The sequence below is a fragment of the Haliotis cracherodii genome, unplaced genomic scaffold (genome assembly GCF_022045235.1).
Source record: "Haliotis cracherodii isolate W230 unplaced genomic scaffold, xgHalCrac1.p SCAF_2, whole genome shotgun sequence".
Taxonomy (NCBI): Eukaryota; Metazoa; Mollusca; class Gastropoda; order Lepetellida; family Haliotidae; genus Haliotis; species Haliotis cracherodii.
Genome location: NW_027266275.1, coordinates 58,018,120 through 58,037,291, shown reverse-complemented (window position 1 = coordinate 58,037,291; position 19,172 = coordinate 58,018,120). Strand labels below are relative to the sequence as shown.

Below are 19,172 nucleotides of genomic sequence, written 5' to 3'. Positions count from 1 at the left end.
TTCTTCCGCCCAGCCCTAATACTACAGCCCTAAATGAAGCTCACGCTGGGGTTCCTTTATGTTTTAAATGTAACTGCTGGTGTCTATCCCAGTTCTATAGTTTCGGAGTCTCAGCGTCAGTCTAGTAACCAGGGTTGCGTGTCAGTTTGACGGGTACTGATTGGGTCATAGGTGCAATGTTTCATCTCCCCGAGAATGTCGTATTGCGCGTCTCCACTGGCCTGTGACTAGGCGATGCACTGACACCGTGTTTGTCGATGTCGTGTGTTTCGTTTCAAGACGTGAAGTTCAACACATGTAAAACACACACGCGTCTTTTCAAATATGTTTGTTCATACCTTACAAAAGGACCGCGAAAACAGCAATAGTTATGTTATCCTTTTTGTACAACTAAACCAGCTTTCCCCTAACACTTTAACCAAAACATGTTTGATGGACAATGGTTTTCGTGTCGATCAGTCATGCTCCATGCTTCGGTATTGTACGGTAAGATAAATTAAGAAAAGTGTCACATATTGTCCAGTTGAAATAGACTTACAGAAATATTTCACGAGATTCACGGCCTTTGTGTCATTCAATACAACTAACATGACACTAATGGTTGCTCTTTATCTTTGTTTTGATTTTTGAGCGTATCCCAGATTTTTTAAAAATCACATCAGTATGAATATTTATGACCAGGTTCATTTACTAAGATCATCTGTGTAAAATACCGTGTGACGTCATGATATCGGTGCTTTAAATCCTGAAGATACAACTATATTAATTTTTGTTTAACGTGTTTATGTAACATCCGTATGTATCACAATGATGGGCGAACCAGATAAGACGCCATGCATCACTTGTTTCAAATACCAAGGGAACACCTAGTACGCCATGGTGTGGGCGAGGTGTATTCTGGGACGAGAATGTTCGATAATGGTCCTGACTGGGCGTTGTCCCTATTGTACAGCCGTAGCACAGACCTCTCACCCTTGACCTTGCTATAGGCGGCGAGTTGTGAAACAGGCAAACCTGTGTTGGGGGAGTGTGGGGTGGGGTTGCGAGGGGAGACCCAACTGCGTCTTAAGCTGAACTTATTTACACTTCAGATCACGTTGCTAACTCAGAACGCCAACTTAAAATCCTGTCATGTTAAGATATCATCAGTTTATTAATAATAATCTGATCGAGTATAGGCACTCATAAACCAGCTCGAGTGTATATCAGATATTCGATTTCCTGTATGTGAATTTAGTATTTCCTCACCAACCAGTGGGGACACCGTGGCCCAGTCGTATTTGTCGTCGTCGCTATGCAGAGTTGTGCCCCTTGGGCACGCTAGGAACCTATGATCGTGGGTTCGAATCCTGGTTCACTCCGATAATGTTTCCAGGTCTGCCAGCACCATAACCTTGCTTGAGGGTCCCACTAAAGCGGTAACTGTCTCAGTCCTGCATGCCACCCTCCAGCAGCGTTAAACCCAACTCGCTCACTCTATAACTACTCCACGGATATACATCAATATACTTGTATGTCATTATATGTCAATACATTTAGATTCGACTCATGGAAACGTTTCATGTGTATTTACAACATCTGCAAATCAAACAAAGTTAGACATTTTGTTTTGTTTACTAGTTCTTTATATTTTAAATATTCAAGTCTGGGCCAGACAAACCAGTGATTGATATTACGTACATCGTGCCACACCACTAGGAAACGACGACATGCTATCAACCAAGTCACCGAGTCTGACCACCTGATCCAAGTCGCTTCATACGACCAGCATGGGTTGCTGGGGACCTACGTTATTCTAACCCAGAATCCACCCAAGTCTACATACAGATGTAGTATGGCAGATGTATATGTCCATGGGAGCAAACATCCATGTTCTTCAAATCAAAGGGGGCACGGGTGGCCCAGTCGTCTAAGGCGCCGCTATTCGCTGTGCAGAGTTGCGTCCCTTGTGCACGCCAGAAGACTATGATTGTGGGTTCGAATCCCCGTTTGCCCCGATTATGTATCTAGGTTTGTCAGCACCATACCCGTGTTCGTGGGTTTGACCGAAGTGGTAAACGTCTGAGACCTGCATCACTTCGGGTTTTCCTCCCACATTAAGCTGGCACGCTGTGATATAACTGGAATATTGTTAAAAGCGGCGTTAAACCCAACTCACTCACTCAAATCAAACATTGAGTGAGTGAAATAGGTTAACGCGTTAAACAGTATTTCACTTATAGCATGGCCTGTCAGCTGATTGTGACAGGAAAACGCAAAATGACGTTGAAGAGTTTTACAACGTTTCTAAAAAAAACAACCAAAAAACAAACACGGGTATGGTGTTGACGAAGCGTCAGAATCAGGGCGAAGTAGCGGATCACTGTAGATAACTTGTCTGAAATCTGGTCTTATGATCTGGATTTAACACAGTCACAATACACACAATTATTTGGGTTGACGTTCATGCTGAGCAGCAAACATGGGTTAAAGTAAACATTGTGTCATATAAGTGCAGACTCGGAATCATCTGTATTGCAAGGCCCCTTGTTATTGAAACACACTTACAGTGTTTGCGTCAGATGAATATAGCGCTACAAATACTGTAGTATAAGGATAGCGAATGCAGACCGCGCACATGTTTGCTAGGTATATAGACAGAATAGCATTACACTCGCCTCTGCCGCACGCATCCATGTACTGTTCAGTTTTTCATTTTATATAAGTACTCGTTGCCCTAGCGCGTGGCTTTAAAATACAACTGTGAATCAAGATAATACGTACGGTGATCATCAACAAACCATCATCAAGACATAGTATAAACACGTTTGTTATGTTACATTCATTTAGACGTAATCATCGAGCGCTCTTTCCAAGCGCTGCTTAATCCCCGAAAGAGGCTTATATTACCGTGCAATTTTAACGTCACGTCCTAACTGGTTGTTATAACACTGGTGTCGTGTGCAGAAAGAGAATCCTATTGTGACTTATTTAGGTCACGTGGTACTTTAAGTCTTCCAGCCTGTGGGAATCGCTTGATGGCTCCCTTAAAGTAATTCGTATCAGTGTGTAATGTCACAGCATAACATCGTCGGGTCTACAATTGGTACTACATTAAAAGACGAAGGTTATAAACCCAAATAAAACAAGTCTTTTAAAACTAAAACTTAAATTGATAATTAACCAAACGAGTTTCCAACTGCCCAAGAATCCTCACCTACGGTTCAATAGTTTGCTGTTATAAAGGGGCGAGGACACGGATGCTTGGCAGTACTGTAACAAATACCTTATCCAAATATGAGAGCCGAAAATAAACATTGAAACGAGATATACGAAATACCCTTGTTGTGGCTCCAGGAAATCGTTTGGTTTGGTAGTTGTGCCCCTCGACGGCTTTTGTGGCGTCCAGCATGACCCCCGGGTAGCCATATACCAGCAATACAGGGGGCTTACGGCACACAATGGACAGTCGGATTGTAAGAACATGTGTCAATATTGACTCTCAGACAGTCCATAGCCCCGATCAAGAGCGTATATGCTCATTTAAAAGAAAATCTGTTACGTACTTGTTGATTAAATTTTACTGTGATGATTATTTGTCCACTTTTCATTATGTTATTATTTTAACAGGTTTTTTAGTTGTTGATGCCGTACTTATTATTACCATTTTATATAAAAAGTGTTGATGTAAATGTTATTCAAGTGCGGGTAGTATTATATCAATGTTTCCTAATACATGGAATATATTGCGAAGTCCCCAAGATAAGCATGGAAACACTTAACCAATTATGATTTAATTTGTATATTTTATAACGCAACAATTCAGACAGTATGTAATAAAAACTCTGTTCTCTTTTTTTTATAACAGGACCCTGACATCTTAAACATTCATATGCATGTTTATATTTCGTCTTCCAAGAAATCGTTGTATTCCTATTATTAATTTATTATCACCACAAGTCATTGATATCCGAGGTCACATTATTTTATCAAGTCTTGAGTTCCTATGCTGTAGGCCTATAGAGGTTGTAACTGCACGCATGGCTACTGACGTAAGCCACGGATTGCGCAAGGAGATAGACTAGGTCCTTGCGTATTCGTTTATGCAACAGAATAATCGTAGAATCTTACACCCTCATGCGGAACAGGCCACACCACTCAATATTATAACAAAGTCCATCCCAGCATGTAGTGAAAGGGATGAATACATGAATAGCGTCCATCCAAGCAATCACTATCGAGAGACACTTTCTAAATATAATATCTTATCAGGCAGTTGGAGACAATTCCACCTGTCCTACCCGGTTTAGTGAATCAGTTCAGGTGCCGGTCTATGTGCCACTAAGGGCCTTATAATAACCCTCTGAAACTCTAGACTCTCTGGTTGAATTATCCCAGAAGCTACCCGCTTGCCAGTTGAAAATAGGTTACCGGTTTTGCCTTCAAAGTCTTACATTCTCTCTCACGCCCGAGGGCTCTCGTCTCGCCCAGTGCGCACGCTTAACCGGCTGTACACGGGTATCTGACTGTCAGTGTCGGGTGGGGCAGTGTAGACTCAGGACGGAGCTTGTGGACGAGCATTTGCACAACATCTGTTGGCAGGGCACAACACAGAATTGTTGTAGCTTTTTCGGGAACCTTTCGGTGTCGGCTCATTTCGATTGTGATAATAGTTGGATTTAAGCGTAAATGATTGTGTGAAACAAGACAAGGACTATCAACAGCCATGCAAGGCGTGTCTCTGTGGGTCTCGGCCCTTGTGGTGTTTATAGCAGTGAAGACATCAATTCAGGTAAGGTTTAAACAAGCAGATATAGGTCTATTAATTATTGAAAAACGATAGCCAGATTGTGAACATGAGAACTATTGATCAGGGTATATGCACGGATAGTGTACATCGACGAAAGATATATAACAGTTAATGATATTTAATGTATGTTTCCGCATGTAGAAACCTCAGTTCTGCAGTTCACCTATACCATTCTTTTTATTCACTTTCTCATAATACAAGGATATGTGTCAGATTGATTCAAACACCAATCGTAGATTTGAAGCTACTTACAACGGTTATGAAACGTATCACTATACGTTATATATATTGTCTGAATGTACATGTTCATATTATCATTGCTGGAACCGTGGTTTTAAAGGATGAACACATCAGTACGTATGTGTGGTCTAATTTAAAAATGAATCGACAGAAGTTTTGTTTGGTTCTGTCCTTTTTATTTCAAAATATATCTTATATGTCAGGATAATCTCTTTGCGAATTTGGAATTCTACTCTAATATTTAAGCATCAAATATCAAATTGCCTCTACCCAAGAATGTGATTTCTTTTTAAAATGTGAATCGACAGCAGAAGTTTGTTAATAAGATATCATCTTGTACACCCGGTTTCACAATTTGTGCTTTTCTGTTGAAATTCTACCCGAAGTAATTACCGCGAGACTGAACGACCAGACGAATTGTGCAACACATGCCTCATCTTATCCGAAGATTTAAGCTCGGTAACCACAGTCTCTGTAAAAGTCTTAGCTCAATGTCAGTGAGAACCTCTGAAGTTAGTCATGAAACACGCACGGGTGTATGAATGCGACACCATATCCCATCTTCAATGGAATGGCCGCCATCACGCTAGGGCCTATGTCTGCTCTCTGCTCAGATTCGCACATGAAATATCGTTACAATCACCTTATTGTTCTTTAAGATCGGCGTAAAACTTTTAATGCAAAGGCTCTGATTTTCCCGAATACCTACACAGCTGCAGCAAAATGGACACGGTGTATGGCGTGAGCTTAAACTTAGACTCCTTGTATAACAATGCCTGTGGTTCTTTTCTATTCAAGTGATGTAACCAGTTTGCGAATAACCGAATAAGTTATAAATGTGCCCTTCACCATACTCTTACTGCAGGAAATACGAACATTGAAACAGACTCTTATTGATGCATGTACATACATAAGATGTAGACGATACCAACACTGAAGCACCTGTTCGTCTTACACCCTATGCGCAGAAAGTGCCAAATGTTTGACGTCAGTTGAAACTCTTTAATTCCCCGCACTATTACCCTCTAAAAGGCCTCATTCCAGCACTTAACTTGGCCTTACAAATATTTCATTCTTGATTTATGAAACAGTGGTTTGTTGGGTACCGAATAATAAATAGCCAATACATCGATTGCCCTTGAATTACAAATATCGACGCCTTCAGTTATTTGCTGGGTATGCAACGCAATACCCACACTTTAAGATTCATAGTTGTCCTATAGTTGAAACTATGTTCAATCTAATCCTACGAAACTATTTCGCCTTTCATTACATACCATCACTGAAGTGTAACGACATAATCATACAACACTTGTCTTGTGTCCTACAGTCAAATTAATTATTGATTAAACAAACCAAAGACGTATATAGTCTTTGAACAAACCGACTGCTACATGTACATATAAATTGCGGGATGTGCTGCGTTATAAAGTATAAAGAGAGGAAGAGAAATTGTTTATAGATCCATGTTATCATATGACCAGATTCACTTTACCCAGGAAAGTTGTCAGTCAGGTTAGAGACACGCATGCCTGCCTCCCTGCTATTTTAAGACAAGCTACCGTCAGAACACACACCCGGGTGCCTCTTTACATCTGGTCGGTTGCCTACAACCTTCGGTAGAATGGAGTTTGTCACGCTAGCTCCGGAGTTTAGTCAAAACTGTTTTAAAAAGGTAGAAATACGTCGGAGTTTCTGTGCACGCACAATGACTAATGAACGAACGTATTCTCGATGCTAGTACAATCTCTGTTTGTCACATACAAATGTAATTACGATCTCGATGTTATTGTGCTATTTCAATCACCGATACTACCATCTCTGTTTTATAACTATTCACGGGAGAGATCTATTTCTGAAAATGCTAAATATATAAAGCAAGTTGCAGCCTGTAAAGTGACGTTGGGGACTCTTACTCAAAAATGTTTTGATCAAGGCTACAACATTCAAGGCCTTACTAAAGCTTTCAGTGGGTTTCATGGTAGACATGCGGAGGACATTTCCAAATTGGACACATCAGAGACCACAATGAAGTCCCATGCTATTTCCTATTTTGACTTGTACTATATGTTCCCGTCTTTTCTCAGATGAACAATTTACTTGCCTTGCATGTGTTTGTGACAGATGCCATCGGCGGTACTGGTTTGCTCACCATTTCTAGAACACCCGGTGTCGTCACTATTTGGTAGCCATCCATTAGCACATCCATGATGTACTCGAAAGCGTACAGTGTTTCTGCTTTAGCAGAGATTTCTTATGATTATGGAAATAGCTTTGTCGCTTACATTTTCTTTTCTTTACATACCTGTCAGTGATACTTAAATGACAAATGTAGCGATATGATAGATGTTGACATGAACTTGGGCCATAACACGTGTGGTTGTAGGAGAATTCCAAGTTGTAGGGCCACAGTGCAGTCACGCGAGCAGTACCTCATCATCCCCCGATCAAACCACTGTTTTCACACACAGGGTCACAAGCACAACGATAGCATCAAGTGGCTTGTGCTACATGCATGCACTCAATGAAGGACTATTCAGGTCAACCACAACATATGTTATCGCTTATATTGAAGTCCATATTGCTTTGTCAATGTTGGTTTAGGGGGGACGATCGCTGGCCAGTTTATGAAACCCATACAAAGGTGTTTATGAACTTATCGGGTAGGTTTTGCTTTCATTCTCTCCTTATCTGGAAGTGCGAATTAGCATGGCGCGTTAATTGTAATCAGTGACAAAAGAATGGAATCACTTCCAACGTAATGGGCCAAAATCATGTTATGAATGAAATATACTCCTCAAAATAAACTTAAAGAACACCCACAATTGGAAGGCTATGTGTTGAAATACCCACCAGCCATGGCAGATTAACTATAGTCATATCGGGTGTTCTTGAACTTCTTTTGAGTGGTATATGATGCTGTCTCCTGTAAGTGGTAACTTCCTCGTCCGTGGGGGTTTGCGTCCGTCGTAGAAGTAATGTACATCTACGACCACTACACAGGAACGTGAAAACGTAGTTACACAAAGGAAGATCCTGATAATGCTCGGTACTGCAGTGATCTAGACTTGCCAAACATTATAGACTTGCATGGGCTGTATTTGATATATATTTGTATCAGGGTCTGTAAGACAGACTAACGACCCCTACGTAGGAGCGCAATAACGTAGTTACACAAAGGAAGATCCGGGTAATGGTGATTATACATTCATATTGATACGACCATTATGTAGGAGCGCTATAATGTAGTTACACAAAGGAAGATCCTGATAATGGTGATTATACATTCATATTGATACGACCATTATGTAGGAGCGCTATAATGTAGTTACACAAAGGAAGATCCTGATAATGGTGATTATACATTCATATTGATACGACCCTTATGTAGGAGCGCTATAATGTAGTTACACAAAGGAAGATCCTGATAAAGGTGATTATACATTCATATTGATACGACCCCTACGTAGGAGCGCTATAATGTAGTTACACAAAGGAAGATCCTGATAATGGTGATTATACATTCATATTGATACGACCCTTATGTAGGAGCGCTATAATGTAGTTACACAAAGGAAGATCCTGATAATGGTGATTCTACATTCATATTGATACGACCCCTACGTAGGAGCGCTATAACGTAGTTACACAAAGGAAGATCCTGATAATGGACGGTGATTATACATTCATATTGATACGACCCTTATGTAGGAGCGCAATAACGTAGTTACACAAAAGAAGATCCTGATAATGGACGGTGATTATACATTCATATTGATACGACCCTTATGTAGGAGCGCTATAACGTAGTTACACAAAGGAAGATCCTGATAAAGGTGATTATACATTCATATTGATACGACCCCTACGTAGGAGCGCAATAACGTAGTTACACAAAGGAAGATCCGGATAAAGGTGATTATACATTCATATTGATACGACCCTTATGTAGGAGCGCAATAACGTAGTTACACAAAGGAAGATCCTGATAAAGGTGATTATACATTCATATTGATACGACCCTTATGTAGGAGCGCAATAACGTAGTTACACAAAGGAAGATCCTGATAAAGGTGATTATACATTCATATTGATACGACCCTTATGTAGGAGCGCAATAACGTAGTTACACAAAGGAAGATCCGGATAATGGTGATTATACATTCATATGGAAGCCTAACGTGACCTTCACGGATCAATGGTGGGTACGTAGCAGCATGTGCCCGAGGGGCTTACCTAAGTGTTGTTGAACCCCATCGGATACTGTTACATACACCCCTCAGTACAAGGGGTGCGATAACATCTATTATTACCCCATGTTGTACACATCTTTAAGGGCTATTGTTGCCTGAGCGGATACTGCTGAATGAAATATTAGGACAGGTCAATGGTGTTACCGTCTAATATAATCGTTCATTACTGACCATTATGAACTTGGGGCAGTTCCACAAAGCGATCTTTGCGCTACGGCTGTCGTAAATCTATGTTAAAGTACCGGAGCTACGATCTGAGCGCCACCATCGCTTTATTGGACGGGGTCCTTAACATCCAGGTAGAGAGATGTAGAAGTCTATCTGGCTTCTAAAAGCGTATAATGGGTTTTTGTCGCGTTTATTTCTATCATCAGTCCACTTCGGAAAACTAATTTCATTGTGACGTATATAAGTCACGTGTTACCTTAGATCTTCCTGTCTTTGGGTATCTCTCAATTGCTTCCTTAAATACCGTGATGAATTTGCAATGTCAGTTTCCTTAACAAGTTGCGACCCGTGAAGATCCGGGGTAGAATAGGTCTTCAGCAACCCATGCTTGCCGTATAAAGCGACTATGCTTGTCGTATGCTTGTCGTAACCAACTAACGGGATCGGGTGGTCAGGTGGTCTAGCACACACCCTTACCATCAGGTACAAATTAGTCAGCTCTTGAGACAAACATGGTTTCCTAGGGATCTATTGCATCATTTAAAAATATTCTTTGAGAGTGAAACACATTTAGTAGCATTTTATCACACACGCCTTACGTGCATTCCGTTGTATTAAACGTTTTTGGTGTTGCTCTGAGCAAGGAACACACTGGCCATTCTGAACGTATATTTTGGGCATGTAATGTTACGCAAAATTATAGAGAAATAATACAACCATAACATGGTTTAAGTCGAAGAAATCGCTCGAATATGATGATTACGTAAGTAGAATCAACAGATTCTCATGCTCTTTTAATTACTGATTATGAGTGAACATGTATGTTTTTACGCCGCTTTTGACAGCGTTCGAGCAATATCACCACGGGGGACACCAGAAATGGACTTCACACATTGTACCCATGTGAGTGAATCAATATGGTTTTACGCCGCTTTTAGTAATATTCCAGCAATATCAGGGCGGGGGACACCAGAAATGGGCTTCACACATTGTACCCATGTCGGGATTCGAACCGGGTCTTCGGCGTGACGAGCGAACGCTTTAACCACTAGGCTACCCGACCGCCCCGTACCCATGTGAGGAATCGAATCGGTGTGACGAGCGAACGCTTTAATCACTAGGCTGACCCCCGCCTCTTGTACTTGTGGTTGCCTAGCTCACGCTGGCTCCAGGCTGGGATCATGTTACACAGGAAACGTATGCAAAGCAGTAACACGTTTTTCTGAGAAGCAAAATTGAACATTACGATGGGTCTGTATACAAGGTTCACAAAAGTGGAATGTGTATGTTATTCAGGTTCAACATGTGCACGAACACCACAATACTATAGTCGATACTATTACACCTCTGTGCTCGTTAACAGTCGAGTCCCCGGTACCCCATAACAGACACACACTTGTTTGAATAACGTTACCAAGAGTTAATCAAACTACTGGTATGTGTGGTGTTTAGCATTATGCAAGCTATATCACGGCGGGGGAAACCAAGTATGGGTAAAAATACACTCTGTGTCAATGTAGGGAATCGAACCCGGACCATCGTCGCGACGAGCGTACGCTTTAACCTCTAGGCTACCCACCGCCTCGGTATGCTTAAACTTACATATAATAACCTCCACATCAATATTGATATCTTATTTCTAGCGCTGGAAAGGGAATGGGAATGGGTGGGCGTAAGAATGGGTTTGTTTCATCAAATAAATGTTTTAAGGTCTGTAACAGAAACTATCCTCAGATGCTGAGCATGTGACGTCTCTGTTTGGTGTTTAATGTCCAATCAATATTCAGTTCAGAAATTTAATATCTCTGGATATTGATATATTCTCAGTTAACGTTGTACGCTGGTCTTATTGACCCTGTTATGTGTTGGCGATCGTATTATGATTTTGAGGTTATGGAACAAACGCACCCCATAAATGCCACAGTTTTACAGCACTGGCATAAAGAAAGTCAAAGGGTATTAAACCACGCCCGTAGATATTGAGAAACGCCGACCTTATTGTTTCTCTCCCCATTGCCCACGAATTGTCTCACCATTATTGTCACAGCATACCGAAATTATGTAAACTGTGAGGAACAGCATTAAATTCTTCTTTGCAATCAGACGCCAATCAAATATACAACAGCAATTATTGGTCGTTCCCCGAGGCTAAGTGTTCACGCTTCAACCGTTTAACTACCGGTCATGAAGGACTATCCAACCTCTAGCAGGTGGTCATCAGGTCGGCGTGTTACGTCATACTCGACTGTCAAAGACGCCGAGGTGAACGGGTTGTCGTACCCCCGCTAGGCATCCAGATAACAACCGCTTAGATGGAAATCACTTGTATTTACAGTTTATGGCTTTTTGACAGCCAACGCCATTTGTATAATATGATATAACACGGGCGGAACATGTAGTGTGGATAGCTAAATCTATTCCCTGCCCTCCCTGGGGGTATTTGGAATCAAATATATTAGCATGGATCCCCAGTCTTTGTTACGTATAGTTCTTTCTCTGTAAGTGAATACAACTGCAGGGTATGTGACCGAATAATCTCTTGTATTCACTTGACTTTCAAGTGAAATCCGTGGTATTCTGTTCTGTGATATACTTTTTTCACGTATGTGTTTCCTTATTTCCCACACAACTTTTGTATCAACTTGTTGCTGCGTCGTAGATGTCGTACAGCTTTCGTGTCGTAGAAGAGATCGCGACGTCTGTCGTAGTTGATGACGTGTTAATCACAGGGGTCGACTTAATGTTTGCCTTTTAGCCGGCACTATATATGACTATACGCGTGTACTTAATACCTGTACTGCCCCGTGAAGATCCGGGGTAGAATAGGCCTTCAGCAACCCATGCTTGCAGTAAAATCGACTAAGCTTGTCGTATGAGACGACTAACGGGATCGGGTGGTCAGGCTGGCTGACTTGGTTGATGCATGTCATCCTATCATCGTGTCATCATGTCATAATTGCGTGGATCAATGATCATGATGTCAATCACTGGATTGTCAGGTCCAGACTCGATTATTTATCAGCCCGCCGACATATAGATGTAATATTGCTGAGTGCGGCGTTAAACAACAAACAAACAAACAAACAAACAAGGTAAATAATACCTATACTAAAAAGGGGTCGCAAAGAACTGATACGAAACCCGAAACATCCGAATTACTTACATAGATTTGTATACGGTTTAAAAAATGAATTCAATATGTCGATGCTTATATTACAGCAACATCCGACCACCCAAACATAATGTTACCAATGAGATCTTGTTAAGGTGGTAACGTCATACCGCCAGATGAGTAAGACGACACTCCGTATCTGTGGAGTTGTTTAGAACGAAGACGATAGCTATACCATGGTACCGATATAGTCATGGTAGTAGCGTACTCTGACATTTATGAGTTAAGGTTTTTACACTACCCATATTCACGTCACTTGAGCCTTACGATCTGCATGCTACATTACCTCCACCCGGCTCCCGCATACCTAGCGTAATAGCATTGGAACATGCATGGATTGGTGGGGAGAATCCTTTCAAATACCAAAAGTGAAACTTTTGGTAGAACCGTTTTATGAAGCAGATTACACGCTGAGTTGGGAACATTAAACGATACCAGCAGAACGGAGTCGGTGTAGAGAAGCCCTTTCTTCACGATAAACGACAAAGTATCACAGGTGGGCAGAGAATAGGGCTCTATTCTCTGGAAGTATGCCCTCGGCTCTGCTGGTAGGTCAGCATCACACACAGACTAGAGGGGCGGTCGGGTAGCCTTGTGGTAAAGCGTTCGCTCGTCACGCCGAAGACCCGTGTTCGATTACTGACATGGGTACAATGTGTGAAGCCCATTTCTAGTGCCCCCGGCCGTGATATTGCTGGAATATTACTAGAAGCGGCGTAAAACCATATTCACTCACTCACAAACTTGAACGCACGCACACACAAATCTGGTGGGATGTCAGCAGCTTTGAAAATGTATATTTTAAAATATGAATGCATTCGACGGGAGTGTACTACATTTAACATCATTCGGCCATGGGGACATCAGAATTAGATTTTGTCGGTGACATTGAATGTATGTCCGGGTCATTGGTTTTCGTCACCACCCTTGAGCTCTAGTCTATTCAGATCCCAGGTAACACCCAGTTTGGATACAGTGACTGCCATTGACTGCACATTCAAAATAGTGTAAAATGTGTTTGTGGACTATATGTTATTCAAGCTATAAACCATACCATAGTCTTCAATACAACACTGGACAATATCGTCACTCCTTAGAAATAGTTCTCCCAGCAAGGTTTGGTGTACTTACGGTAGTAAATTATGTAGTGCGTCGTCGCAAAACAAAAGCGTGCTGTCTTTAATGGGCCATCCGTGAGCCCTGGGGAACAATGGACCCTGTGGCTTAGGAGTCTCTCTTGCATACCTTAGAGCATGTATTTCATCAACCAATCCCATTCTCATCCCCTTCTCAGTTCAAAATTTCCTTCCTTCGGAGGACAACTTGACGTTAAGCGACTCAGGGGTTCCTTAACAGAATTATCTTCATACTAATACTGCAGATGATGATGATGATGATGATGATGTGCTAATCGCGATAAGTTATTATGACCCATATTCCCATTTCTTAAAGATATCTTTGAAAAGAAGAATCTAGTCTTAGATCAATTTATTACACTTTATACATAAGTTATTTCGGGGATAATATGCTTTAACGATGGCAGTGCTCCCATGAACTCGAGGTTAACAAGAAAATATATCCCACGAGTACCCCGAAGGCCCCTCTTTACTTCTTGAATAGTGTCTTGTATATAGTGCAACAGGCAGGCCGTCTTTCTGAGCCACCAGAGCGTTAAAGTCAACCAGCCGACTGCAGACATAAGCGACGTCCTCTGGAGACATCAGCACGTTTGTCTGGTTATGCAAAACAAACTGAGATGCAGATGTGTTTGCGTTTCATCCCTCCCGTCATCATTTCGTGTATCCAAACTTAAAGAAATTTCTTTACGCTTGTTCGAAGAATGATATGTGTATCACTGTGTCAATATGCTTCAAGTAAAGTTACGTAGCAGTTGATCTCCATATATATATATATATATATGTGTGTGTGTGTGTGTGTCTGTGTGTGTGTGTGTGTGTGTGTGTGTGTGTGTGTGTGTGTGTGTGTGTGTGTGTGTGTGTGTGTGTGTGTGTGCATCTTTCTTCGGTGTTACAGTGAAAGAGTTTAGTGTTGTCATAACTGGGACAACCAAACATTTGGAGGTTATGGCCACGCCCAAGAACTACACAGGCCACGCCCTGCACCACGTGGTTCCCGTGAAAGGCTTGAATCAACAAACTCAGAAACATAGATTTCAGTAGACACAAACATTTCAATGTAGGGCAAACAAAATGTCTTTTATTCGGCGGACTAATACATTCTTGAATGTATTCATGTATGGGCCTCTTTATTTTAGGAATTGTACGTGACTGGGGTATAACGTGTGGGCATAAAGCAGAACTTTCTGGATGTGAGAAAGGATGAAGCCATACGAAGATAGATATGGACACCACTGTAATCCGTCTGTCAGCGATCCCCTCACGCCCCTCCCCTCTCCCCCTCCCCTCTCCCTCTCCCCTCTCCCCCTCGTTACACGGCCCCTCATGGCAGACATACCACGCCGGACCCCATGCCTCGGAGAATGTCCTGTTATGGGGTAATATTTGCATATGTCCTAAACACACAGTATGTCACGAACCCATTTCAAGCATTTAGACCTGGTATACATTTCACCAAGATTGCCCATTGGATGACATCAGCTACCGTTCCTTTGTTTGAGGCTTAGGCCTGACAACAATGGAATGGTTCATGATTTCCCTATTGCCAACACATAAATGACAGTTATGATGAGCTGTCGTTCAGGAAAGATAATGCTTATGTATGTGTGGAGTGAATGAAACCAAGGACGCAAAGAGTTGTAACCACTGTATTTATTTGACGTAGAACGTTAACATTATGTCATAAGAATAATAGTGTATACCTCTGTATCCACATACAGTAAAGACAGCAATGACAACTGTGCGGCAGACTATGTGTTACCAGAACTTAGAAACTTAGCAATAGTCACTATATTTGGGAGGTAGGTGAGGTGAAATGTTGTTTAATGTCGTGTTCGAGATTATTTCACTTCATAGCGACGTGCTTGCAGGTGTGTGTGTGTATGGCAGCTTAAACCAGTCCGGACTTATGCCGGTTCATGGTTCTGGTACACTGAGATACCGTGCTGCATTTTAACATTAATACCCACTCAGACACAGTATTCTGACTCCGAGTCAGTCGGTCCTTGTTTTTTTCTCCTTAATGTAGAGCGCCAATATTTTTCACCATCTGTTAGTATGAAACGACCAAAGGGTCGAACCACCGACCTTCCGAAAGCATTTAGAAATATGGTGTAATTCTTCCAGTGATTGCAGCTGTGACAATATGATGTCTCAATGAGTGTTACCAGAGCTTAAGAATTCAGGAATATTCACGACACAGGGGAAAAAAAGGACTATCTAATACGTTTAATGACTGTGATGGCGTCTCGCGGAGTGATTTCCAAGCTTATAAATCTAGGAATAGTTAGAAATGTTTAAGGATATCGCAGTGTCTTCCATACATAACACTTCAGCTGTACTCGGTTACACACGACAGTGATACGATGTTGAATATGTCCATTGACATTTTCGTCCACGTGTAGGATAACAAAGTTCAAGCATGGCTGTCGCTAACCCCTGAGTACCCCCACGTCCATGATACGGCCGTGAGCAGGTGGAATGTGGAGTAGGAAGGACCCGTGACGGTCAGTGTTCAGACGTAGTGATATAGGTAGAGACAACTCCTTTGCTTATCTTTGATCACGCTGACATTTATGGTTTCTGGGATGGCTACGTTGTTGAAAGAGTCAACAAAACAGACAACATCAAAAACAGAAACTTTCGACGTGTTATTGGTAACTCCCTAATGTACTTCAATTCATGATTATTAGTTCGATAAAATCACTGCAAACATTTGTTTGTTTGTCGCACGCAGCAATATTCCTGCTATATGAACCGTCTGTAAATAATCGTGTCTTGACTAGACAATCCAGTGGTTGATGTTACGAGCTTCGATCTGCGCACTTGGATACGATGACATGCATCAACCAAGTCGGCGATCCTCACCGTCCGATCCCGTTAGTCGCCTCTTTCTGAGTTTCTGAAGACCAGTTCTAAACTGGGTCTGGAAGCTATGTTATGTCAACTTAATCACCCCATTGTTCAGATGTTATTCATCTAGAAAGGATAGGATTGCATTAGCTTATTTTATATGATTCGGGTAATGGATATCGTGGCCAAATTTTAATGTGTGACTGAATCTTCACCGCTGACTTTGGTCTTTCGGAGAAGCAGTGACACTATTGATCGTTTTGACATCAGTCATGTCGTCTGGTGATTGTTCTACAAAGAACGCTTCAATAATTAACACCTGGGGCCCAGAACATCTGAATCCGACAGCAACACAAAACAGCGGGCACCAGCACCAGTGGAATGACGGATATCGCCACTCCCCGTAGGGACTTCTGGTTAGAGTAGGTACCCAATAACCTATGTGTGTCGTACGAGGTGACTTGATGGATCGGGTGGCCAGGCTCGGTGACTTAATGGATCGGATGGCCAGGCTCGGTGACTTCATGGATCTGGTGGCCAGGCTCGGTGACTTGATGGGTCGGGTGGCCAGGCTCGGTGACTTGGTTGACAAGTGTGTTCTCGACTCCGACGGCGTGGATATTTCCTCAATCTCTCAATCATTGGATTGTCTGATCCAGACTCGATCTTTTTACAGAAAAAAAGGTCTAAAGCTGGACAGTTGCTGAGTGCTGTGTTCAGCGACAAACACGACTTAGCTTTAATGTGTAAAATGATTACCAAAATTGAAGGTTTTGAACCAAAAGTACCGGTACTGCACTGGCGTTCCTTTCCTTCTTGTATATTATTAAATACTGTGCAGAAGACAGAATGTATCGGTTGGTCAGGCTCAGTGACCTGCTTGACGGTGTGTCATCGTACCCCGACGGCGTGGATTGTTGCTCAAAATATCAGTCACTGGTTTGCTTGGTCCAGAATCGATTGTTTACAGGTAAACGTCATATAGCTGGGAGACTGCCGAGTGCCTGTTCTTATTCTAAGGTTGCAGCGTATGATTAAGTCGCAGCTTTGACAGTAACGCTGTCATGCATCCCTGGATGCAAGGTATTGGATCGTATTTCTTAGGCTAATGCCCATATATTTGATCGCGCGTTCACTCACAGCCCTAGGCATACGGGGACACGGATGACCCAGTCGTCCGCGGTGCTGCAAATCGCTGTGATCCAGGGATCGGGGGCTCAAGTGACAGATTCGCCCGTCATGATTTGTCAGCACCATTCTCGTGGTCGTGGGTAAACGTGGTAAACGTCTGACATCACTTCGGCATTCCTCCAAGCTGAAGCTGACACGCCATGATATGACTGAAACACAATTCACGGCCTCATTCATCGACTGGTGGACTCAGAGTTGCGGTTGTACAGGGGCCATGCACACCCCACACCCCACATACCCCTCCACACACACCCCTCACACCCCCACCCCCACCCCCCACCCCACCCCGTCAAAAAAGGTTAACTACGACCTTGACACTACAGCCGTGTGTAAATATCTGGGTCTGAGCCAGGAACACCAGTGGTTGATAGCTTGAGCAACGGTATACACAGTCGGAGTACGGTGACACCCAATCGGCCACCCGATCCTCATCTTACTTACGACACTCTGTTTTATGAACCATGTTCTGCCCCGGCATTTCTACGGGGTGTTGTGGTATTAAGAAAGTACGGAGACCGCAGTGTATTGTAAACTCACCCTAGAATGTTACACAATATAAAACGAAAATATGACTCAAAGATTTAATTTTTTCTGTAAAATATAACGTCTAAGCAGGATTGCTGAAATGTTATTTCAGTTGAGTTTGAATCAAATTCGAAACACATTTTTGTAACCAATATATATATGTCTTTATTGAAAAGAATAATGTCTTCGGAAAGGGTTTTGTCGCTATTATTTACGTTACTCTTGTTAATCACAACTTTAATGGAATACGTATGTCAAGATGTAAGTTACAGTCGATGATTCATTCTATTACATTTTGGCCCCTTCAGAAGTCGACAGTACCAATCTCGACATATTGTTATACCTTCTTAACCCGAAGAATGGAAAATAACGAACATATTCTGGCTTCTCTAACGAAGCGTAATAGTCCACATACATGAGTACATACAAGTTGAATTGATTTCTTCCTAATGCTATTGTTCGTAGGCCTAAGGGTTTCCATGTCATGTGGTATCTGGCGCAATCTGACACGACTAAGATCATTGAGCTTTATTCAAACAACATATCCCTTCAAGCGATTGTACATAATGCCACTGCCCACATTATATATTGACATTCAGAGCAGAATATTGCCTGTCGGATAAAAACAGAGTGCTGCTCTATAAACCACTAATAGTGTGCGGATTAGGAGATACTTAATCTTGCATTGGTAGAATGTTTCTATAGTATGGTGTTTGGTGCCCTGCTTCATGCCAGTGAGGTTTAATTTAAGCCTGCTACACTTCACTGCGTATTATATCTTAAAACAATAAATTTCGAATACAAGTTTTGGTCACTTTTAACATAGATTTCAACAATGTTTGTTT

At 42.0% G+C, this 19,172-nt stretch overlaps 1 protein-coding gene across 1 annotated transcript in view; it reads left to right on the top strand.

Annotated features, from left to right (window-relative positions):
* The first annotated feature begins 4,272 nt into the window (after positions 1–4,272).
* The window catches only part of LOC139468280 (uncharacterized), a 93,526-nt gene continuing 78,626 nt past the window's right edge, over positions 4,273–19,172 (top strand). The window contains exon 1 of the mRNA XM_071250149.1: positions 4,273–4,771. Within this exon, the coding sequence (XP_071106250.1) occupies positions 4,706–4,771 (66 nt within the window). The 5' untranslated portion in view covers positions 4,273–4,705. The remainder of the gene's footprint in view (positions 4,772–19,172) is intronic.